We start from the raw sequence: 25,365 nt of genomic DNA on the forward strand, positions 1-25,365 counted from the left end.
TCCCACCACTGCTGACACTCATCCCAGCCCATCCCACCACCGCTGACACTCATCCCATCTTATCACCGCGGACACTCATCCAATCCCATCACTGCTGCCACTCATCCCATCCCACCACTGCTGCCACTCATCCCATCCCACCACTGCTGCCACTCATCCTATCCCACCATTTCTGCCACTCAACCCATCCCCCCCAGCACCGCTGCCACTGATCCCATCCCACCACTGCTGCCACTCATCCCATCCCTGCTGCCACTCATCCCATCCCATCACTGCTGCCACTCATCCCATCCTATCACTGCTGCCACTCATCCCATCCCACCACTGCTGGCACTCATCCCATCCCACCATTGCTGCCACTCATCCCAGCCCATCCCACCACCACTGACACTCATCCCATCCCATCACTGCTGCCACTCATCCCATCCCACCACTGCTGCCACTCATCCCATTCCACCCCACCACTGCTGCCACTCATCCCATCCCACCACTGCTGCCACTCATCCCATCACTGCTGCCACTCATCCCATCCTATCACTGCTGCCACTCATCCCATCCTATCACTGCTGCCACTCATCCCATCCCATCCCATCACTGCTGCCATTCATCCCATTCCACCACCGCTGACACTCATCCCATCCCACCACAGCTGACACTCATCCCCATCCCATCACTGCTGCCACTCATCCCATCCCACCACAGCTGCCACTGATCGCATCTCCCCCACCACCGCTGCCACTGATTCCATTCCATCCCCTCATCATTACCAGCACCGCTGCGACTCATTCCAACCCCATGCTCCAGGGGGTCCATGCCTCACCCCTGTACACCTGGATAGGAGGAGCAGCGGAGTGGCATACAGATGATCCAATCCCCTCTCCGCAACAGGAGTTCCTCTATATGCCACCCCTCCTATCCAGGTGTACAGGGGTGATGCATGGGGCTGGGTCGCCCTGGGGGTCAGAGAGGGCCCTTCATGGATTTTTGCAACGGGGCCCTGAATGCTCTAGTTACGCTTCTGATGCCAACAATTTATAAATTATAAGGAACTATAGTAAACCAATTCGAAGAAAGTTGTTAGAGGATTTTTTGTGAACAAAATGTAAGTGATGTCAAACTAGCTACCAAAAATACTTTTTATTGTTGAATATATTGTTTAAATGATGCTATCCTTAAGCCTAGTATACCATTCAATTTTTTTTTCGTTCAAACCAGCAGGTTGAACAAAAAAAAAAAACTGACAGCCGATGTTAGTACAGTGATCTCCCCCATTGTGCTTTTGTGTTCTGCATATATTTAACCCCTCAAATGCCCTAGATGGTAACCCCTTCCCAGTCAGCATCATTACTACAGTGACAGTGTATATTATTAGCACTGATCACTGTATTCGTGTCGCCGGTAATGTCGGTGGCAGTTAGTCAGTTCCCCCTAGCGTCAGTTAGTGTCAAATGGCTCTCCGCACTATCGTAGTCCCATTATAAGTCGCTGATCACCGCCATTAGTAGTAAAAAAAAAAATTAAATAAATATACAGTATATATATATATATATATATATATATATATATATATATATATATATACAGTACATATATATACACCATCGTTTGATAACTTTCACACAAACTAATCAATATACACTTATTGGGATTTTTTTTTGTTTTTACCAAAGACATGTAGCAGAATACATTTTGGCCAAAATTTATGAAGAAATTAGATTTTTTTAAAAAAAATTTGTATTGGATATGTTTTATAGCAGAAAGTAAAAAATAGTTTTTTTTATTATTGTTTATTTTTATTATTGTTTTTTTTTCAATATTTTTTGTCTTTTTTCGTTTATATTCCAAAAAAAATAAAAAACCCAGTGATGATCAAGTACCACTAAAAGAAAGCTCTATTTGTGTGAAAAAAATGATATAAATGGATTTTTGTAAAATCTTACCGTAAAATCCTTTTCTCTTAGCTCATCGACAGACGTAGTCCTCGGTGATACACCACCTTCGGGTTATGTTACCTCCGCAGGAGCAGGACTAGACAGGAAATTAAAAAGCTCTGGCCACACCCTAGGGGCAGTCCCAGAGGGTATATCCTCTCTCTCTCTGCCTCAGCAAATCAGTTATGTGAAAAAGCAGTGCTTAGAGAATTTAACCCAACCCAACTCCAAAACAGAGGGGCGGGGACTACGTCTGTCGATGAGCTAAGAGAAAAGGATTTTACGGTAAGATTTTACAAAAATCCATTTTTCTCTAGCGCTCATCGACAGACGTAGTCCTCGGTGATACACCACCTTCGGGACGTCCCAGAGCAGTATCACGACTGAGGGGTGGGAAAATGGAAATCAATCCCAATCTAGAAGGCCCAACCGGTGCCAACTAGAAGTTTACAATGCTCATCCTTAATGATGAGACTCAACAAAAAAAAGAGAAAACAATTTTTTTTTTATTTTTTTTTTTCAAACAGAAAAAAACCCTCGAGGTAGACCACCGGTCTCCTCAAATTGCGGCCTGCAAAACCTTGCGGCCAAATGAGGCATCCGCCGATGCCGTCACATCAATTTTATAGAATTTTGTAAAGGTATGTACCGACGACCAGGTGGCCGCCTTACATACCTGGACCACTGACGCCTGATGGCGAAAGGCCCAGGAAGTACTGAGCGCTCGAGTGGAGTGCGCCCTAACAGGGAACGGAGGACTCTGACCCTTAATAGAATAAGCCTGTACCACCGTTAGTCTAATCCATTTGGCAATGGTCGCGGCAGATGCAGGCAAACCCTTTCTGGGGCCATCCGTGATCACAAAGAGTGAATCCGTCTTACGGAATGATTCCGTAGCTTTCAGGTATACCCTGATTGCCCGAACCACATCTAAGGAATGCAACGCATGTTCCCGATGATGCTTGGGCTGAGGACACAAGGAAGGTAGTACAATATCTTCATTCAGATGAAAATCTGAAACCACCTTGGGAAGAAAAGATGGCTTAGGATGAAGTACTACCTTATCCCTATGAAACACTAGGTATGGTGACTGGCATGATAATGCAGCCAGTTCTGACACCCTGCGAGCAGAAGTAATAGCCACCAAGAAGGCCACCTTCTGGGATAGAGTAAGCAAGGGAATCTCCCTGATGTTTTCAAAGGGAGGTTTCTGTAGAACCGACAAAACCAAATTAAGATCCCAGGGCGGTAAGGGCGCGCGGACTGGAGGAGCCAGGTGCCGCACCCCCTGGATGAAATTCCGCACCAAGGATTTGGTAGCTAAAGGCTTCTGAAAGAAGATTGCTAATGCTGAAACTTGACCCTTGATGGTGCTCAAGGCTAGCTTCTGCTCAACCCCTTGTTGCAAAAAGGCCAATATTCGAGTCACCGAATAGGTACGTGGAGGAAATCCTAAAGATTCGCACCACGCAATATAAGTCTTCCATGTGTGATAATAGACTTTGCTGGAAGTCGCTTTCCTTGCTAATAAGGGTAGGAATGACTGAAGTAGACAAACCTCTGTCCTTCAGTACTTGGGTCTCAATGGCCAGGCCATTAAAACCAGCGACTGTAAAGCACGAAGGTAAATTGGTCCTTGAGACCACAGACACTCCCTGAGACGAAGTTCCCACGGAACGTCTGCGACTAACATGTCCAAGTCGGCCAGGCCGGCTTGAGGAGGCCAGCCTAGAATTTCTAGGACCACTGGCGCTGATTGGATCTGAACCAGGCGTCCCTAGAGGTATCTGGCCCCGACCATCCGAGAAAGTCTGGTCGTTTTCTGTTCCCACACATTTATCAGATACCTGATTGCTATCAGGAAGGGTGATCTTTTCTGGTTGAACCTCAGGGACCGAAGTCACCCGACTAGAGGCTACTTGGCCTATCTGGTCAACCAGATCCGATTCCTGTGAGGTATCGGGACTAATCTTAGGAAAAGGTAAAGGAAAAGATCTTTTCAGGGAACGGTAACTACCGCTTCCTGTGGTACTTAAATGTTGGAAGGGAAGAATCGCACCGGTAGTAGTGGTTGATGCTCGATCTAATGTCCTGAATACCGGTGAAAACGTCCCCCCACCCTGAAAACGGGTGGGGGCGCACCTTCAGGCTGTGTACTCCTTCCCGCTAGTACCAGCCGAGCGCCCTTTATGGGCGGTAAAGAAAGGTCCTCGCTTGTTGCGAGGTCCCTTAGCTTTTGCAGCCTGTGGCAAAAAAGTGCTCTTGCCCCCAGTGGCATCCTTAATGATTTCATCTAGGTTGGCTCCAAATAGACGATTCCCCTGAAAGGGGAGATTGGTCAAGGTCTTTTTGGAACCTAGGTCAGCTGACCAGCATTTTAACCACAGCACACGTCTGAGGATCACTGCTAACTTAGATGCATGCCCTAATAGGGGAGTAGTGTCCAAGGCTGCGTCACAGATAAACCGTAGCCCTTGTATGATCTGTTCCATCAAATCAGATGTCTCCTGGGGAATATCTTTTCCCCTAAGATCTTGGCGTACCATTTTCGCCCATTCCGTAAGTGTCTGGGAAACTAGACCAATAACGATTACTGGTCTAAATGCTGACCCTATCAGAGAAAAGATAGTGCGGGACTCTGCTTCTATCTTTCGATCCACCGGATCCTTAAAGGACGAAGTGTCCTCTACTGGAATAACCGTGGCTTTATTCAGCCTGGAAATAGGCGGATCCACGACTGGTGGTACCGTCCATTTCTTAATGATGGATTCCTCAAACGGATAGCGTCTAGCAATACGCTTGGAAATAGTAAAGGTACGTTTAGAATGCTCCCATTCTCCTTTAATCTGATTACCAAAACATTTAGGTACAGGAAAAGCCTTCGCCGTCTTGATGGGCTTATTCGTCCCAAAAGGCCTCTCTGTTTCAGTTGCCTCTGCCGGTAAAGCCTCAAGTTTTAAGGTTTCTTGCACTGCCACAACTAGTGCGTCCACCAATGCTTCTTCCTGAATTATAGCAAGAGAAGAAGCGTCCTCCTCACTGTCTGAGGGGGCTTTACCTGGGATAACAGCCCTTGCAGAGGAACCTGCAACTGCCGTGACCATCTCTGAATCTGAGTCAGAGGTGTCAGATGGTATAGGGGTAGGCGGGGGTCGCTTCCTAGACCCCCGTCCCTGACAGGCCGCCTCCACCCGAGCCACCATAGACTCCAAAATTTGCTGTAAATGACTCTATACTCTGTGCACCGGCGGGTCCCGAGGCCCCCTCGAGGGAAACAGGTGGGGGAATATGTGTGGCAGGGTCCATAATAGCTCCAGTTACTTCCTGGATAATATAATTCAAAAGTAAAGAAAAAAACTTTTTTTTTTTTTTTTTTTTTTCTGACCCCCAGCGCCACAAAAAGCCCCTTAGTGTTACCTGCTTAGGGATCCCTATCGATCGAGAGAGAGAGAGATAGACCCCCAGGCTCACCACTTGATGCTCAGAGTTAAACTGCAACAGCTTACAGCGCTGTCTTGACAAACAGGAAGTCTCTTGGCTGGCTGCCCAGGAAGAAAGGAGGCGGCTCCGCCCCTCTGCACGCCTTCCGGCGCCTCCCCCAAGCTCCACGAGGTGTAGGATCACCTCAAACATGGCCGCCCCCATGCTGGAGACACGAGGCTACGCCAAAATGGCGGCTCGTGCGATCCAGCAAAAAAAATGGCGGCGGCCTAAACTGAATAGCGGTGTGCTGCAGGGCACACAACACTCTCTCTGCATGGGGATATGGCGTGGTTGGCGGTACCGGCCCTGGCGGACCGCGTGGCCGTTCGGGAGGCCTGCTATTAGCTGGAGATCTGATTTGGAAGGCAGTCTACATGTCCGTGGCTTCTGACTGGTAGGTAGCTTATACTTAATCCATAAGATTCCCAGAATGCCACAGATTACATTTTTAAAACATGTATACAATAGATTGTTAGCTCCCAAGCCAAGCCTCCTGGCTTTTGCACACATAAATCACACTCAAAGTAGGAGGATTTGTGACATGTTATAGGATAGAAAGGACTCTTTCTTACCATACAGAGAGGGGCCCGCGTTCACCACAAAACCCGTCAGGGAAAAAGGGGGAACATACTACTCACCATACCGGAACCAGGCGGGCACCAACTCCTGACAGTACCCCTCTCCACCGGGGCGGGAGGGCTGTCGACCGATACGGACGCCGTGACTCATGGTCTTTGGCGTTTCGGCGAGACGTTTAACTCGCGTGGACAGTCCTTTAATGGGACTTTGTCGCGGCCGACCCAGCGCGGAGCTATGGCCTGCACGCGCTCGTAGGCTGAACTGGGGTGACCACCGGATCTCAACATCCAGCCCGTCGCCCAGTTCAGCTTTCTTGCTTGAAGATCTCACAGGAACACTGGAGAAAAAAAGCTGTCTAAAAAATCCTTCAAGAAAAAAATCTTGCCAGGACCTAAGATCCCAGCAAGGTATCTAGGTCCTTACTCCTAACTAGACAGAAAATAACTGATTTGCTGAGGCAGAGAGAGAGAGGATATACCCTCTGGGACTGCCCCTAGGGTGTGGCCAGAGCTTTTTAATTTCCTGTCTAGTCCTGCTCCTGCGGAGGTAACATAACCCGAAGGTGGTGTATCACCGAGGACTACGTCTGTCGATGAGCGCTAGAGAAAAATTTCATTTGGGTACAGTCTTGAATGACCATGCAATTACTAGTTAAAGTAGCACAGTGCTAAATAGAAAACAAATAGACTGGTCATAAAGTGAGTAAAATCTTCCAAAGCTGAAGTAGTTAAAGTAGAGTTTTCTTCTCTCCTAATACAAGGCACATTACTGCTTGCAGAAGCTAATTTGCAGCCCGTGATCTAATGCTCATAAAAATGACCTGTATGTGGCAATCTTCTCCTCTACAGAATGCTGATCAATAGAGCATCCTATAAAGTACTGAAAATGTGTATTGCATCATGGGAGCTGACCTTTTTATTCCTGGTTCAAACCCACTCAGCTGATAGAGTGTGACTATGCAAAGGTAGAAAACTTCAAACTAGTGCTCATTTCAAAACTTTACATGAACATAATGTGAATTTTTATCAATTTAAGTAGAAATCTTTCTAAAAATTATGCAGATTTTGTGACTATTTTAGTTACAGGACTTTTATCCCACACATAGCCGGTCCTTCAGTGTGGCAGACAGAAGAGGACATGAAGCAGCAGTCACTAATGACTTTGAATGGTCCCTGCTCCAGAATGAAGGGAATCATCTAGGAGGGCGGGGATCAATTTTGTAATGGCAGCCCAAAGGGGACTAGGGAACCTTAAAGAGTATGTAAACCCAACATTTCATATTCCTGATATGTGCCTGCTGTACCATCCGTGGCGGCCCGTGCATAAAAAAAAAAGAAAAAAAATAGAAAAAAAAAAAAAATTAAAAAAAAATAAAGTTTTGAAAAAAAAAAAAAATTGGGTTTGCAGGCCTATGCGCTCGGCCTGGTGGATATGGGGGGGGGTGGGGTTTACGACCCAGAAGAGGCGCCGATTGGCTGCCTTCTGGGGGCGTAACCTGGGTGCAGCAAATAGCGCTGAGCCACCCCACCTTCGTGATATCCTGGCTGGGATGGGTCCAGTCTCCAGCCTGGACCAATCATCATCCAGGACATCGCTGACTCGCAATGGGGGCGGTGCCGGTGCGTGCGTCAGTCACGCACCGTCACCGCCCATCTCCTTCCCGCCGCCCGGACCGGAACTGAAGACAGAAGACTGAAGAGGAGGACGTCCACGGCGCTGCTCTGGTCGGTTCCCGGAATCCCGCCACCCCGCCGCCGTCAGAAGGTAAGTGATTGAAGCCGGCCTGTACCATATCCTGTGCCATGCCTATGCCATCACCTGTGCCATCCCTATGCCATCACCTGTGCCATCCTTATGCCATCACCTGTGCCATGCCTATGCCATCACCTGTGCCATCACCTGTGCCATCACCTGTGCCATCCCTATGCCATCACCTGTGCCATGCCTATGCCATCACCTGTGCCATGTCTATGCCATCACCTGTGCCATGCCTATGCCATCACCTGTGCCATCACCTGTGCCATGCCTATGCCATCACCTGTGCCATCACCTGTGCCATGCCTATGCCATCACCTGTGCCATGCCTATGCCATCACCTATGCCATCACCTGTGCCATGCCTATGCCATCATCTGTGCCATGCCTATGCCATCACCTGTGCCATCCCTATGCCATCACCTGTGCCATCACCTGTGCCATGCCTATGCCATCACATGTGCCATGTCTATGCCATCACCTGTGCCATCACCTGTGCCATCACCTGTGCCATGCCTATGCCATCACCTGTGCCATCACCTGTGCCATGCCATCACCTGTGCCATGCCTATGCCATCACCTGTGCCATGCCTATGCCATCACCTGTGCCATCACCTGTGCCATGCCTATACCATCACATGTGCCATGCCTATGCCATAACCTGTGCCATGCCTGTACCATGACCTCAAAGTCATGCAATTTTTTTACCGCGTTTTTTGCCGCGAAGCAATACCTATTACATTTTTCTTTTTGCGCCCCCCCCACAAAATTTTGAGCACCAGCCGCCACTGTGTACCATGTAGTTGTATGAAAAAGTATTCTGTTCTCTTTGTATTGTTTCCTTTGTGTGAAATTAATGGTGTTCCTGACAGTACCTCTGTTTTCCTATCAAAATCTGACCACACTAAGGAGGAGAACACACCATGATCAGTTCTCTAGCTATGCTGGGAACTCAGCCTGCTCTCCTCCAATGATCAGAGTTGTCCTGACACACACCCCTTGCACAGCCTTTCACTGGGAAGTTCAATGTGCTGTTGCTCCCCCCCCCCCCAGCTCTTATGCAGCTGAGAAAAAAAGGTATTTAAAAAAGTTTTATAGCTATACACGTTTAGCCTTTCATTTCTATTTTAAAATGAATAGGTTGTTTTACAAGATGATCATTTACAATCACTTTAAGACTATTTTCGAGTTTAGGTCTGTTTCTAAGACAGCTTACTACATAATGCTTTGTGTGATTTAACTTACTTAATTTCTAAAGTAATGCGCATATTGGTTGGAGTATACTTGCTCACTGGAATGAAGTAACTGTAAATTCCAGACCTAAAACAAAAACATATAAGTAATCAATCAAAACAAAATAGTACATAAGTAATCAATCAAAATAAGTTACATAATTAACTGTTTTACAATTGAATGACTCCTTAATACTTTGGAACATTTTACAGTAATAAATATCATCACTAAAAATCTTCATTGATATACAATAAGTTATAGTCTTTAACACTGAACATTCTGATCCAGTGCTTTTTTTTTTTTTTTGCTATATTGAGTGCATGCATGCTTACATAAGGTCTGTGGCTAGGGTGCTTCTGGTCTTCATATGTCATGTACCAATGCTCATTGTAACTGAAATGTGCAGGTTTAATCATAGTTAATCTTTATTGCAAGAAGTTGCTTTTTTCTGCCACAAGATGGAGCTTTATAAACTTGGATTAATTATCAGTTAAGAGGATTGCATTTTGGGAGTTGTGGTTCCAGACAGAAAGAACTCCAAAGTTAAACCAACCCAAAGGGACTTCTAAAACAAGCCTGATTTTGCATGGGAGGGGTTATAGTATATAAGTTAGAAAACCCAGGAAGTCAGAGGGGAGTCTGGGAAAGGAGACTGGTGTGTGAAGAAGTGCAGGCCCTGTCTGGGAAAGATACAGGAGAAGACTGCTTTACAGTAGAGACAGTGCCTGTCCGTCCTGGAGAACAGTTGAAGCCGCTGCCATCTGCCAAGACAAGTCTGCGTCGATTTCACCGTGTGCGGGAGCCAGCGATCATCCTGAGGCCTAGTGCTGGAGACCCAGACCTTCTGATTTCTGCTGTGACGCTGCTGAGTCTATCTAAAGGCTGTTGCTGTATCGCAGAGGTACTGCTGTCTGAATACTGCAGATGTACAACTGGAATCGTTTCATCATAAAGGGGGCCCCTGTTCATCACCGAAGGAGACTTGCTGCTACAAATATTGTGCTGTTGGTGAGTGGAATATTAATTCTTTGTGTCACACTGACTGACTCTGTGTTAAAATATATTGTAAGACAAACCGCACTATCCCCCTTAAAGGCACCACCAACTATCTTTTGATGTTCTGCAACAATCCTGCTGTTTAGAATTTTAACCCTGAACATCCGAGATACATCTCATAATATACTCCTGATAATTAACCCTTTGCTTCACACTTTGCCACTCAGTGCCCTTGGGAACTCGGTCTTCTACAACCATTTCTTTATTACAGAAAACATTTTCTTTATTTCTTAAACTTCTTCAAGAGCTCCAATGTGGCTGGCTGAAGATTTACTTTGAAGACTGCATTAGAGTGCTTTGTTACCCTGTTTAGTCAAGAGATTATAGTTATTTTACTGTCACTGTATTGTAGCCTAGGCCCTAGCCTCCTCACTGTAAGTGATTCTAGGCGACTTAGTCATTGTTCTATTGATACCAAATTCACCGTCGCCTTATGTTGTTCATTTCCAGTTTAGAAAGCGACAGTTTATGCAGCTTTATCAAAACCTAAGGAGGCACTCATACTGCATTGATTGATATTTGAAACTGTATATGCTAAAACGTGTACTGCATTGGGATTTCCTGTTATTTTTGACTACTCCTATTCCTAATATAACTTATCATACCCCAAGGTCTCGAGTCTCATTCCAGGGTGACCCTGAGGCATTTACCAAATCTTGTCAATTTGTGTCTGTTGACGGGTATACCTAAGGTGTCAGAGGTACAGAGGTCTTTGTAGAGGTCAAGGTAAGAACAGAGGACCTATTTCAACCAGCGGCTCCTGCGGGGGTAGTGCTACAGTCACTACAACTTTAAGGAATGATAGGGCTAGAGTACAGTTAAACTTTTAACTAATCTGTAATGTAAGCAATCCCATAGATTAAAGCAAGGTTAAAACTGTACAGAGGACCTTTGACATTTGGATGCAAAGTGAGTGTTCTGTTTTTTATTCAAAGTTAAGAAGCAGGATTTATTTAGGTGTATCTTGCTGGTTTACATGATAAGATTTTACATATACTTGGGCAGTGGATCGCCCCATTGTGCATACTCCCTGTTAGTTACAAAGGGCTGAGCATTTACCATTGTCTGTTTATGTTTCCTAATCACAAACACATCCTCATCATCAGCAATACACAGAATTTTAACCACTACCTTAAAGTGGTTGTTAACCCACTTATACAACTTTATATAATCCTCTCTGTTCCCTGATTACAAGTGCTCCTGTCTCTGTGTTTTATAAAAAAAAAAATGCCACCTTTACCGTATTTCAGAGCGGCTCCAGGCGATCACGTGACTGACCGACTCTCTCCTCTCTCCAACAGAGGCAGGGGGCGGGGCCGAGATTCCCTTGCTGATGTCAGGCAGGGTGAGAGGAGGAGAGGAGAGAGAGAGCTGCCGGTCACATGATCACCGGGAGCTGCTGTGAGATCTCTGAAATACAGCATTTTTTTTTATAAAACACAGAGACAGGAGCACTTGTATTCAGGCTACACAGAGGATTATATAGGACAAGAAAAGTTTTAAAAGCAGCAGGAGTGGAAAGGGACGGGCTCCAAAACAGGAGCAGATAGGCAGGGAAGGAGGTGGGAGAGGAGCACAGAGAGTTGCGGATGACGGAGGAACGTACACTGACCATGGTGTCAGGGCTCAGCAGCCATGATATACCATGGTCAGTTTACAGAGGGGAGGGTAGAAACTGGCAGGATCAGCCAGGTATTTTAGGTGATACAGGGGGCCAAGTTACACAGAACAAGCACTGTGCTGCATAACATGCTTTAAAGGAACAGGATCTTCATTTTTGGGGGGGGGATAACAAACACTTTATTAGACAGTGTAAAAAAAAAAAAATATACAGACATTCCAGAACACAGCCTGTTAAAACCAAACGATTAATAAATTATAATGAAAGTGTGGAAGTCCGCGCTAATGGATATATATATTGGATAAGTGGATTGGCTGCAGCCTCCCAGAAATATAGTCAGGGACTATATGAAAGGTGAGATAAAAGTATGGGAATGGCGCTGCCTATTGAAAGAGTATGTAAAATGACAGGAGAGGTGTGTACAATATGTAGTAAAATAAATTATAGTTACAGTATATGCAAACTTCCTCTAACTGGTGTGATGTGATAACTGTATGTTGCTCTTACCCACACTGCTGGCTTTTTTTGCAGTAGTGATGATCAATTACTTGCTGATTTTCTACAATTTGTATAGAGCTGATTGTTGTATCAATCCCTGAAATAGCAAAGGGATAATAATATAATGAACAGAATAGTAATGTATGCATCTAAAGTAGTTATGAGTCCTAGTAAAAAATATATTAACAGTTAAGAAATGGAATTTACTGAATACATATAATTTTAGTGTTTCGTTAAATATGGGGGTCAAGGTCATAATCTTTCTGTTTCCAAAATTTGTGTAGTAATTTCCTGTCATTTAAAATTATGTATGCCATTTCTGAGGTCTTAAATGTTCTAATAAAGCAGCTCTAAGTAAAGGAAAAAAAAACCTACCTAATATAACAAAGTCATCTATAAATATGAGATAATAATGTAGTAATCAATGATATTATGAAAAAAATAAAACAGAGAACGACTGGACTTCACCCTTTAATTCTTTATAGTGAAATATACATCTGCATCATCTTTTGTGGAAATGAATCCTTTCCAGACTATTTACTACCTTAAATGGGGTAGACAATAAATTACAAATTGTTTAACTTATGTTTACTTCTGTGGATGGTATCAGAATAAAGAAGGAAAATTAAAAAGTACACGAAAAGATGTTTATATTGTGACATCAGCCTAATTAGATAAAATGTAAAAAGGCAAATGAGCTGTAAAAAGGTTAAGGTAGTCTTAATAGGGCATCAATATTTTGTAGCATATATTGTTTGTTGTAGGTAAATTGGTATTGCTATACATACAGTGGGGAGACCACTGTAGCATCAAAGTCAGTGACAGATTAAGCAAATTCTGTCAGTTTTTGCTAAATCTTGGTAATCCTAAACCAAAACTTTCCGTTTTCAACAAGGTATAAAAAAAGGTATAATAACAATACTGGTGCTAGAAAGTCTTCATTAAGGGTAGGTCTACCCAAAACTCATATTTTAGTTTTTGGTAGATACTAATGTGGTAAACCACCTGACAGCTTGTATCTTTAGGTTGCTCAGTTGGTAAGAGCATGCACACCAAAGGCGGCCATTACAATCTTTTAATATTGGATGTTAAAATTATTTTATACCAAGGAGAATACAGGAGGAGTGTGGAAAAGATGGAAGCACACAAAACTTTCAGACGGACAGGAAAAATCAGGGATTATGGTAATGAGCGTTCCATTTTGACATTTAGAATAGTGATGACACACCATCAATCAAGTCTTCCCCTTCTGATTTTTTTTACATTTTTATTTTCTTTATTAACCAAATTGTATTAATTTACGACATGTTTGTCCCTTCTATGCTTGATTTCATTTACAGCTTACTGCTGGAAGTCTTCTCCAAGCATCAACTACTATTTCAGCAAACTAACACTTTCTATATATCAAACACAAAAACTCAGGGGCTGAAACAGCCCACAAGACTACACCTATAATTAAAGTAAAACTTTTGGGTTGACTGGCTCTTCAGTTTCCGAAACCGAAGTGACTGATACTAAGGGGTTGATTGATTGGTTAGGCTGTAAACTGACGTTTTAAGGCTTGTTCACATTGGTGCATTTCAATACAGTAATTGAGTTTCTGTGGACATCTCAGAAATCTTTTCTTCAGATGAGAATTATATACGCCAGAGGTTTTCAAACTATGGCCCTCCAGTTGTTCAAAAACTACAATTCCCATCATGCCTAGTCATGTCTGTGAATGTCAGAGTTTTACAATACCCTCATGGGACGTGTAGTTCTGTAACAGCTGGAGAGCCGTAGTTTGAAGTTCCCTGATAAACACCAATGTGCTTAGTTGCTGTGAATTTGGTAAAGGTCCTGCTTCCTGCTATTTTAGTGCTCTGACCGCATTTTACCCATCATGTCAGTTCAAATGGGGTGCTTAAAAAATGCAAGGCATTTGTGTTCTGATGTAAACAAGCCCCTAAATATTTCCATTAATGTTAATAACTTTATTTTTCCTTTTACCAGACCCTGGACTGGCTTTTATAATGACATAATAATGTTTTATAACTTCAAAAAAGAATGGCAGCAAATACAAACGTTGTGTGTTTAATACATACATTCTATTTTTGTGCAATGGTTTTAGGTCTTTTACACATAACCAGATGCTGATGATATTCTGCATTCATGTGTATGAGTATTTTAGCGCTTATTTTTTTTCAAATATAATATCTTTGGTCCTTTTAGCACATTTCAGAATTTTTACTTTTTCACATGCATACTTTATGAAGCATGTACATTTCTATTGTAATAGGTTTGTAATGAACTCACCAACTGATGCATACAGAAAATAATGTATGCTCTGATGCGTTGCACCATTCTAACAGCTGACTAACCCCATACAGGAGGCGACACAAAAATGAGATGCTATTATTTCTGTATGGATTTGATATATAGTTATTGCACATAATAGCGTCTTGATTATAGCCATTAGTTTTAAAGTTCTGGGGAAAAAAATGCATGAAGGGTCCCTAAATATTAGGTGTCGTAGATAACATTTATAACGATGACCCTATAAATTGCAAACTGAACTCAATAACTAGAGTTCAGTTCATAAAAGCCTTGTGAGTATGGGATTATGTTGTGAAAGAGTGTCCTCTGCTGGACAGTACCAGTATTTGTGAGAACAAATAAAATAGTGTCTCAGTAGAATTTTTACATAAAACTATAAGCCTATCGAGGAGCAAGATAAACATCTTAAAGTAGAATTCAAGCCTAATGCTAACTAGTCTTAAAAGTGTTCCTTCGCTCCCACTATCTATACTGCCTAACCTGTTGAAAAAACAATCGGGTTGATTTACTAAAACTTGGGTGCGCAAAAACTGGTGCAGCTCTGCATGGTAAGCCAGCTTGTTCAGTCGAGCTTTAACAATAAAACTTGTAAGCTGCTTGGTTTCTATGCAGAGCTGAACCAGATTGTGAACTCTCCAGTTTTAGCAAACCAACCCCTATGAGTATATTTACCTATCTTTACCATTTTTAAGACTAGTTCGTTTTAGGCTGGAATTCTACTTTAAAGCTAAACTCCAGGCACAAAAAAAAAAAAAATATATATATATATATATATATATATATATATATATTCCTCAATATATATATATTCCTTTAAAAGATATCAATTCACTTAGGCTAGTTTCACATGGGTTGTCTGATCAGGCCCGCCTGTCAATTTTTCAGGGGGATCTGATCGGACCATCCATAGCTCTCTATGGAGCAGGGGATGTCAGCGGACATGTGTCTGACACCCGCCAGCATCTGATCCTGTCTGCCAAAAACAGCAGATCGGATGACAGTCGGATGGAAACGGACAGGCAGTCAGTTTCCACCTGACAGCCCCATAGAGGACAGCAGGGCTGTGTCCGTGTCCTATTTGCATAGCGGAGCGGACACGGACCTGTCATCTGCTTGTTCAGCTTGGAGATCCCCTGCTGAACAGGCAGATGCCCCTTATGTAGACCACTTGTGTTAAACCAGCCTTAGGGTGCACAAATGAAACGTCTTTTAAACCCAGTTATTACCTTGTAAAAGTAATGGCGGCATCATCACTGTGTGTACATAGCCTGTGAAGAGAACAAAGCTGTGCAAGGGACCCAGCAGCTCCACTAAATACAGGCTGCCTGCCAGAAAACTACAGGAGGGGGCAGAGACAAAACCAGCCACCCTACACAAAAATATAGAGTAGCAGTGACTGGTCTTAATACAGATAGCTACTGCACAGAGGCAACATTAAACACTGGATTATTGCACAGATCTAGAAGAAATACACAAAAGCTCTCGAAGATAAAAAATAAAAGTAAGTAAGTAAAAGTAAAAATACAATTGCCCCTTGTAGTTAGACAATATTTGCTTATTCTAGAATTTAGCTTTAATGTGGTTCTAAAGCATTTCTTAACATTTCTAAACATTTCTTACAATAATGCATTTCCTGCATTATGGTAAAAAATGTTCCAGTAGCAGTATGCCCCCCACAGTCAAATCCTGTGATGCGGGGGGGGCAGGCTGAGATGTACTAGGTGTGTCTTAGGACGCAGGCAGTGCAGCTTGAGATCGAGCCTGCACATCTATAGGAAGTGGATTCCTAGGGGGGGTGAACAGAGAAGAGGAGGATTCTGGAGTGCCAGAAGGGGCCCCAGAAGAGGAGGATCAGGGCTGCTCTGTGCAATTCCATTCCACAGAGGAGGTAAGTATAACATGTCTGTTATTTAAAAGAAAATAAGACTTTACAATCACTTTAAAGATAAAGTAGGTTTATACTACTATGTTTCTTTAGTAGCTGAGATCAGTAAAGACTCATAGTGTACTCTTAGAAGTTCTGCTTAAAAATAAAGATTCTATGTAGAGCAGAGCAGAGTGACAGTTTATCTTAGCAATGTACTTAGTCAAAAGTAAACCATTTTTTTACCTATTTTCATTACAGCAGTATGATTTTATTCTTCAATATACAAAAAAAAAAACATAACTTACAGTCACTTGAAAAAATGGGTTTATCAATCTTCCTTTCTGCTAAACCTTTACTGGTATTTCCTGTAAAAAAAACCATATTTATTAAAATCTGTATTATTTCATTCACAGTTTGATTCTGTCATTAAATACATGTAAACTAAAATTAGGAGAGAGCAAAAGCAGAATTGAGTTCATTAATGTATAGCAGCCTCCCAGCTGCCTACACCTTCCTTGTCAGCTGCAGGGTAATGAGTGTGACCACAGGCCTCCAGCCCTTGGACAACTAGGCAGCCTCCCAGCGCTTACTGGCGGCTGCTCCCCGGTACTTTCCCTGTCTTCCTTGTCAGCTGCGGGGTAATGAGTCTGACCACAGGTCTCTGGCTCTGGGATAGTTAGGCAGCCTCCCAGAGCTTACTGAATGCTGCTCCCTTGTATTTTCCCTGTCTTCTTTGTCAGCTGCGGGGTAATGAGTCTGACCACAGGCCTCCAGCTCTGGGATGGTTAGGCAGCCTCCTAGCACTTACTCGCAGCTGCTCCCCTGTACTTTCTTTGTCTTCCTTGTCAGCTGCGGGGTAATGAGTCTGACCACAGGCCTCCAGCTCTGGGATGGTTAGGCAGCCTCCTAGCACTTACTCGCAGCTGCTCCCCTGTACTTTCTTTGTCTACCTTGTCAGCTGCGGGGTAATGAGTCTGACCACAGGCCTCCAGCTCTGGGATGGTTAGGCAGCTTCCCAGCGCTTACTGGTGGCTGCTCCCCTGTACTTTCCCTGTCTTCTTTTTCAGCTGCGGGTTATGAATCTGACTACAGGCCCCCAGCTCTGGGGTGGTTAAGCAGCCTCCCAGCGCTTACTGGCAGTTGCTCCCCTGTACTTTCCCTGTCTTCCTTGTCAGCTGTGGGGTAATGAGTCTGACCACAGGCCTCCAGTCATTGGATGACTAGGCAGCCTCCCAGCGCTTACTGGCAGTTGCTCCCCTGTACTTTCCCTGTCTTCCTTGTCAGCTGCGGGGTAATGAGTCTGACCACAGGCCCCCGTCTCTGGGATGGTTAAGCAGCCTCCCAGTGCTTACTGGCAGCTACTCCCTTGTACTTTCCCTGTCTTCCTTGTCAGCTGCGGGGTAATGAGTCTGACCACAGGCCTCCAGCTCTGGGATGGTTAGGCAGCCTCCCAGCACTTACTGGCGGCTGCTCCCCTGTACTTTCTCTGTCTTCCTTGTCAGCTGCGGGGCAATGAGTCTGACCACAGGCCTCCAGCTCTGGGATGGTTAGGCAGCCTCCCAGCACTTACTGGCGGCTGCTCCCCTGTACTTTCTCTGTATTCCTTGTCAGCTGCGGGGTAATGAGTCTGACCACAGGCCTCCAGCTCTGGGATGGTTAGGCAGCTTCCCAGCGCTTACTGGTGGCTGCTCCCCTGTACTTTCCCTGTCTTCTTTTTCAGCTGCGGGTTATGAATCTGACTACAGGCCCCCAGCTCTGGGGTGGTTAGGCAGCCTCCCAGCGCTTACTGGCAGTTGCTCCCCTGTACTTTCCCTGTCTTCCTTGTCAGCTGTGGGGTAATGAGACTGACCACAGGCCTCCAGCCATTGGATGACTAGGCAGCCTCCCAGAGCTTACTGGCAGCTGCTCCCTTGTACTTTCCCTGTCTTCCTTGTCAGCTGCGGGGTAATGAGTCTGACCACAGGCCCCCGGCTCTGGGATGGTTAAGCAGCCTCCCAGTGCTTACTGGCAGCTACTCCCCCATACTTTCCCTGTCTTCCTTGTCAGCTGCAGGGTAATGAGTCTGACCACAGGCCCCCAGCTCTGGGATGGTTAAGCAGCCTCCCAGTGCTTACTGGCAGCTACTCCCCTGTACTTTCCCTGTCTTCCTTGTAAGCTGCGGGGTAATGAATCTGACCACAGGCCTCCAGCCATTGGAGGACTAGGCAGCCTCCTAGAGCTAACTGGCGGCTGCTCCCCTGTGCTTTCCCTGTCTTCCTTGTCAGCTGCAGGGTAAAGAGTCTATGAGGGACTGGGCTTTTATGGTGGATTGGGTGAGATTCATGGAAGAAATTATATACGTAGCTGAGGACTCTTGTGGGAAATATCTGGACATATGGGGGGACTGGACAAAGTTTAAAAAAACGGAGGATTATATAAAGATGCTGGGTGTCTGAAGCTGATAGGTGATACAGCCTAGGAGTAAAATGTGCCTGTACCTCAGAGGTCTGGGTTAGGGAAGGAGATATAAAGCACACGAGACAGGGGTCTCTGGGATGGAAGGAGGATAATAGAGAATTAAATAGGAGGGGATTTGGTTAGTAATTCATTTTTCTTTTTTTTTCTCTCTCTCATCTTAGGGAGGGGGAGGGGTCACTAAGATTGTAACGTTTATAAGTAATGTTTATATAGGATCGTTGAATTTTGTAACTTTATATGCTTATTGAAAAATGAATATACAAAAGAAATAAAATGGGTGAATGAAACCAAAAAGATAAAAGTAAAAACCCCAATGGCCTGAATTACAATACGTATCTAGAAGGGAAGGACAAAGCAAACAATATCAATACACCAAAACCCTGCCAAGCTTGCTCATTTGCACCAACATAAAGAAGCCTGAAATTTTTATAACAAAACAGCTATAACATACAACCTTGAACAAACTAAAGAAAGCGTGGTGTCGGGTGAAATGGGGGAACTAAATCATATCATCCACATCTCAAACAGTATAAGCGTAGGCTACAGTGGATCACTCCAAGGTGAGAAACGTTGTACAGATCAAAGGAATGGCCTAAGTATGTATGCAAAATAACAACACATTATACTGAAGGAAGCAGCAACTCAAAAAGGTTTGTCAATCTTCCTTTCTGCTAAACCTTTACTGGTATTTCCTGTAAAAAAACCATATTTATTGAAATCTGTATTATTTCATTCACAGTTTGATTCTGTCATTAAATACATGTAAACTAAAATTAGGAGAGAGCAAAAGCAGAATTGAGTTCATTAATGTATAGCAGCCTCCCAGCTGCCTACACCTTCCTTGTCAGCTGCAGGGTAATGAGTGTGACCACAGGCCTCCAGCCATTGGACAACTAGGCAGCCTCCCAGCGCTTACTGGCGGCTGCTCCCCGGTACTTTCCCTGTCTTCCTTGTCAGCTGCGGGGTAATGAGTCCTACCACAGGTCTCTGGCTCTGGGATAGTTAGGCAGCCTCCCAGAGCTTACTGACAGCTGCTCCCTTGTATTTTCCCTGTCTTCTTTGTCAGCTGCGGGGTAATGAGTCTGACCACAGGCCTCCAGCTCTGGGATGGTTAGGCAGCCTCCTAGCACTTACTCGCAGCTGCTCCCCTGTACTTTCTTTGTCTTCCTTGTCAGCTGCGGGGTAATGAGTCTGACCACAGGCCTCCAGCTCTGGGATGGTTAGGCAGCCTCCTAGCACTTACTCGCAGCTGCTCCCCTGTACTTTCTTTGTCTACCTTGTCAGTTGCGGGGTAATGAGTCTGACCACAGGCCTCCAGCTCTGGCATGGTTAGGCAGCTTCCCAGCGCTTACTGGTGGCTGCTCCCCTGTACTTTCCCTGTCTTCTTTTTCAGCTGCGGGTTATGAATCTGACTACAGGCCCCCAGCTCTGGGGTGGTTAAGCAGCCTCCCAGCGCTTACTGGCAGTTGCTCCCCTGTACTTTCCCTGTCTTCCTTGTCAGCTGTGGGTTAATGAGTCTGACCACAGGCCTCCAGTCATTGGATGACTAGGCAGCCTCCCAGCGCTTACTGGCAGTTGCTCCCCTGTACTTTCCCTGTCTTCCTTGTCAGCTGCGGGGTAATGAGTCTGACCACAGGCCCCCGTCTCTGGGATGGTTAAGCAGCCTCCCAGTGCTTACTGGCAGCTACTCCCTTGTACTTTCCCTGTCTTCCTTGTCAGCTGCGGGGTAATGAGTCTGACCACAGGCCTCCAGCTCTGGGATGGTTAGGCAGCCTCCCAGCACTTACTGGCGGCTGCTCCCCTGTACTTTCTCTGTCTTCCTTGTCAGCTGCGGGGCAATGAGTCTGACCACAGGCCTCCAGCTCTGGGATGGTTAGGCAGCCTCCCAGCACTTACTGGCGGCTGCTCCCCTGTACTTTCTCTGTATTCCTTGTCAGCTGCGGGGTAATGAGTCTGACCACAGGCCTCCAGCTCTGGGATGGTTAGGCAGCTTCCCAGCGCTTACTGGTGGCTGCTCCCCTGTACTTTCCCTGTCTTCTTTTTCAGCTGCGGGTTATGAATCTGACTACAGGCCCCCAGCTCTGGGGTGGTTAGGCAGCCTCCCAGCGCTTACTGGCAGTTGCTCCCCTTTACTTTCCCTGTCTTCCTTGTCAGCTGTGGGGTAATGAGACTGACCACAGGCCTCCAGCCATTGGATGACTAGGCAGCCTCCCAGAGCTTACTGGCAGCTGCTCCCTCGTACTTTCCCTGTCTTCCTTGTCAGCTGCGGGGTAATGAGTCTGACCACAGGCCCCCGGCTCTGGGATGGTTAAGCAGCCTCCCAGTGCCTACTGGCAGCTACTCCCCCATACTTTCCCTGTCTTCCTTGTCAGCTGCGGGGTAATGAGTCTGACCACAGGCCCCCAGCTCTGGGATGGTTAAGCAGCCTCCCAGTGCTTACTGGCAGCTACTCCCCTGTACTTTCCCTGTCTTCCTTGTAAGCTGCGGGGTAATGAATCTGACCACAGGCCTCCAGCCATTGGAGGACTAGGCAGCCTCCTAGAGCTAACTGGCGGCTGCTCCCCTGTGCTTTCCCTGTCTTCCTTGTCAGCTGCAGGGTAAAGAGTCTATGAGGGACTGGGCTTTTATGGTGGATTGGGTGAGATCCATGGAAGAAATGATATACGTAGCTGAGGACTCTTGTGGGAAATATCTGGACATATGGGGGGACTGGACAAAGTTTAAAAAAACGGAGGATTATATAAAGATGCTGGGTGTCTGAAGCTGATAGGTGATACAGCCTAGGAGTAAAATGTGCCTGTACCTCAGAGGTCTGGGTTAGGGAAGGAGATATAAAGCACAAGAGAGAGGGGTCTCTGGGATGGAAGGAGGATAATAGAGAATTAAATAGGAGGGGATTTGGTTAGTAATTCATTTTTTCTTTTTTTTTCTCTCTCTCATCTTAGGGAGGGGGAGGGGTCACTAAGATTGTAACGTTTATAAGTAATGTTTATATAGGATCGTTGAATTTTGTAACTTTATATGCTTATTGAAAAATGAATATACAAAAGAAATAAAATGGGTGAATGAAACCAAAAGGATAAAAGTAAAAACCCCAATGGCCTGAATTACAATACGTATCTAGAAGGGAAGGACAAAGCAAACAATATCAATACACCAAAACCCTGCCAAGCTTGCTCATTTGCACCAACATAAAGAAGCCTGAAATTTTTACCCAAAACAGCTATAACATACAACCTTGAACAAACTAAAGAAAGCGTGGTGTCGGGTGAAATGGGGGAACTAAATCATATCATCCACATCTCAAACAGTATAAGCGTAGGCTACAGTGGATCACTCCAAGGTGAGAAACGTTGTACAGATCAAAGGAATGGCCTAAGTATGTATGCAAAATAACAACACATTATACTGAAGGAAGCAGCAACTCAAAAAGGTTTGTCAAGATTACATACCATCAAAAATGTTTAATAATTTATGGATTTAGCAGTCAGCAGCTACTGAGAGACATTAGCATAGAATAGAATGGGTAGGCTGCCAGGTGGCAAACTAAGTTCCCAAGTGACTTTGGATAAAGTACCAAATAAGGTGGGGTCAGCGTATCAAATAAACCACCCCCGAGGTACTATTCTTAGAATACATTGAACAGCATATAAACAGTAAGCATTGGTTTTATTTATATAGGTAACTTTTTGTAAATTTGGCTCCATGAGGTACCCCCCCCCCCCCCCCCCCATATCATGACGGGGTGCTTGACTGTTAAGATTTCCCAAATAAGCAATGAGACGTGCAAAAGATCAGAAGTACCAAAAAAACAGGAATAGACCTGGTAAGAAAATGATAGGTGCAGAGATAAGTGCAGGTTATACAGTTACCATCTGCTTGCTAGCTGTGTTTTTGGAGGACAATGGGGGGATGGCAGGCACACCTTGTAGCTAGACTTACAAAGCACTTCATCCTCTGGGAGACAGGACCCTAAAGTAAACTGAGGTAAGCGTTCTTTAAGGTTCAAGATCTGGAAATCCAATACAGGGGGAATATACAAACACCCAGAAGTTACTGTCCCTACTGGTAATCTAACCCAGAACCACATGAAAAAAACTGTTAACCACTTAGCTGCTATACCATCTGTATGGCATAATTGTGGGCCATGATGAGCATCACAGAAAGTGAGTTATGTTATCTTACAGTTATTTACAGTATATGCAGCACTGTCATTTGTATGCTTTTTTTATTTTTTTAAATAATGTGTGGCACTTGGTAATATTGGTTATTAATTTGGCTTTATCCCTCATTTCATTTTATTTTAGAACAGTATACACAGTATATATGTATGTGTAGCATGCATGTACAGTATATAGTACAGTGTGAAAGGTGTGGTACAGAAAAGACAGTAGGGGCAAAACTTTTGTGCATCAAATGTTTTTTTAGAAAAAAGCTTACTGTTTATCAAAGGCAAACAGGGAGCAGCATTAGTTAGAAAAAAAAAGAAAAAACTGATCAAAATCAAGATCGCAAATTGGGACCCTCATTACCGCCTATACCTATAATAATCTATTGGAAGGCTCCAGTATTAAAAAAAAAAGATTTTCAAATGTACCTACAAGGAAAGAATTTTTTTTTTGCCATTTCTTAAACAGTTTGGACATGGTAAGAAAATTTTTAATGTGAATGACAAAAAATAATTTAAAGGGTAACTCCACTTTAGTAATAAAAAATAAGCAATAAGAAATAAGCAAAAAATAAAATAGCGTTTAAAATTGCGACTCAAGTCATGTTGTAATTGAGTGTTATTAAATTTGCCTTTCCTTTTCAATCTGCAGCACTGTAATTTGCTGTAAAATGCTATGAAATATGGCTACCTAGAGATGTTCTGTACTCAGATGTTGTGCAGAACACCCCCAGAAAATGTAATTTCCTGTTTGTGTGATTGGCTCACTCATTTTCCTATAAGTCTGCATTAAGATACAAATTAGATTTTTGGAACCCCTGCAAAAAAAAAATCATTTTTGGTAAGTTACCCTCAAAGGCAAATCACATCTAAAGGGATGCAGACCTTGCCAATTTTCCTCATTAGAGCTCTGCAGGAGCAGCAGCTGACTTAAAGTTTTAAAACCACTCCCATACAGATTGACCCTGCACATGAGACACAGACAAACAGCTATATTTTCAGAATAACAAAAGGTAGGAATCTGCAACAAAGTTTGTTAAAATCCTTGCACATAAATCAACCAGAGGGGAATTTTGTTTTCTCAACAAAATTGGAGTTACTCCTTAACATTAAAAGATCTTTTTAAATACTCTAGTGAACATGTGATCTATGGCCTTACCTGTCCCTGTGGCCTTATTTACATTGGCTGGATGAACAGCATGTTCTGGAGTAGGTGTGGCAAACTCTGCAGATTAAAAATGGCAGTTTAGGCCATGGTGTTCTATATAACTTTATGTTATACTAATCCACAGAAAATGTTAAGGTTTTTGTTGTGAAGTCCATTCCTTCTCACCTTCCATCAGTTTCACAATTCAGTAACTTATTTACACAATAAACATATTGGATTTATACACTAAACATTGTAGCCCTCATAGGTTTAAACTAACAGCTAGAAATAAGTTTTATTTTTTGACAAAATGTAGTTATATAGTATCTGTTATTTATATATATTTTATATATTTACCACTTCTTTTTGTTATTTCTTTAGACCTCATTTTACAAAATACTAGTGCTTATTATCATTAGTATTATATTTTACCAGTTTTTATGCCAACTATTTACATTTTATCATTTTAATAAAATGACGAAATGTCCATTAATTTATCATACAATTCAAAAGCCTCCAATTACTTTAACATTTTCAATAAAAAAGTTAAAATTTTGGTATCTATTTGTGTGCATGCCATTTTTAAAAATGTGCCAACATGTTTGGGAGTATATGTCTCCCCACTGAGGCCTCTTCTAGCAATACTGTGTTTTTTACTACCTTTACTTAACAAGTCTGATTTTTATGAGTTTGACTGCTTATTATCTGTACCAAATTCCCCAATTAAAAGTATAGTGTGCTCCACTAGAAAGCCCTGCTGTAAAAAAAAAAAAAAAAATGAATGTGTGTCCCACTGTCCACTACGGCCATCAGCATCTGGCTATATATAGAGATCCCCTGCTGTCCCAAGGGGTAGAGGGGCAGGGGTAGAGCTCTGAAAAGCGTTACCATAATAATGATTGCAGAAATAATAATTTTCTCTCGCGGAGGCAAGGCAACTAAGGTTGCAGATAGATTTCAACCCTAAACAGGTGTCTTACTGCAGGTGTTACCACCAGCTCGCAATTCTATCTTGCAGTCCTGCCACTGGCCATGGTATATATTGGGCTTCAGCTGCTGCTGTACTCCCTGTTTGTCTTTGATGAGCAGATAAACAGTTACCTAAGTGTACATGCTTTTAAGCTTTTTACTTATAAATCACCTTTTAATGCACGAGACTTGCACCCTTACTCTCTTCTCTGTATCTCAGCGCTGAACCTCCATGATCCCCTGGAGTTGCATGCTGGAGTGCAATTATTCATCACCATGGACTATA

At 43.8% G+C, this 25,365-nt stretch overlaps 1 protein-coding gene across 1 annotated transcript in view; it reads right to left on the bottom strand.

Annotated features, from left to right (window-relative positions):
* The window catches only part of MYRFL (myelin regulatory factor like), a gene marked incomplete at its 5' end in the record, with an annotated part of 192,143 nt that overhangs the window by 38,627 nt on the left and 128,151 nt on the right, over positions 1–25,365 (bottom strand). The window contains 4 exons of the mRNA XM_082256200.1: positions 8,993–9,067; positions 12,165–12,252; positions 16,644–16,703; positions 24,123–24,188. Of these exons, the coding sequence (XP_082112326.1) occupies positions 8,993–9,067; positions 12,165–12,252; positions 16,644–16,703; positions 24,123–24,188 (289 nt within the window). The remainder of the gene's footprint in view (positions 1–8,992; positions 9,068–12,164; positions 12,253–16,643; positions 16,704–24,122; positions 24,189–25,365) is intronic.

This window comes from Pelophylax lessonae (genome assembly GCF_965119305.1).
Source record: "Pelophylax lessonae genome assembly, chromosome: 4".
Lineage (NCBI taxonomy): Eukaryota > Metazoa > Chordata > Amphibia > Anura > Ranidae > Pelophylax > Pelophylax lessonae.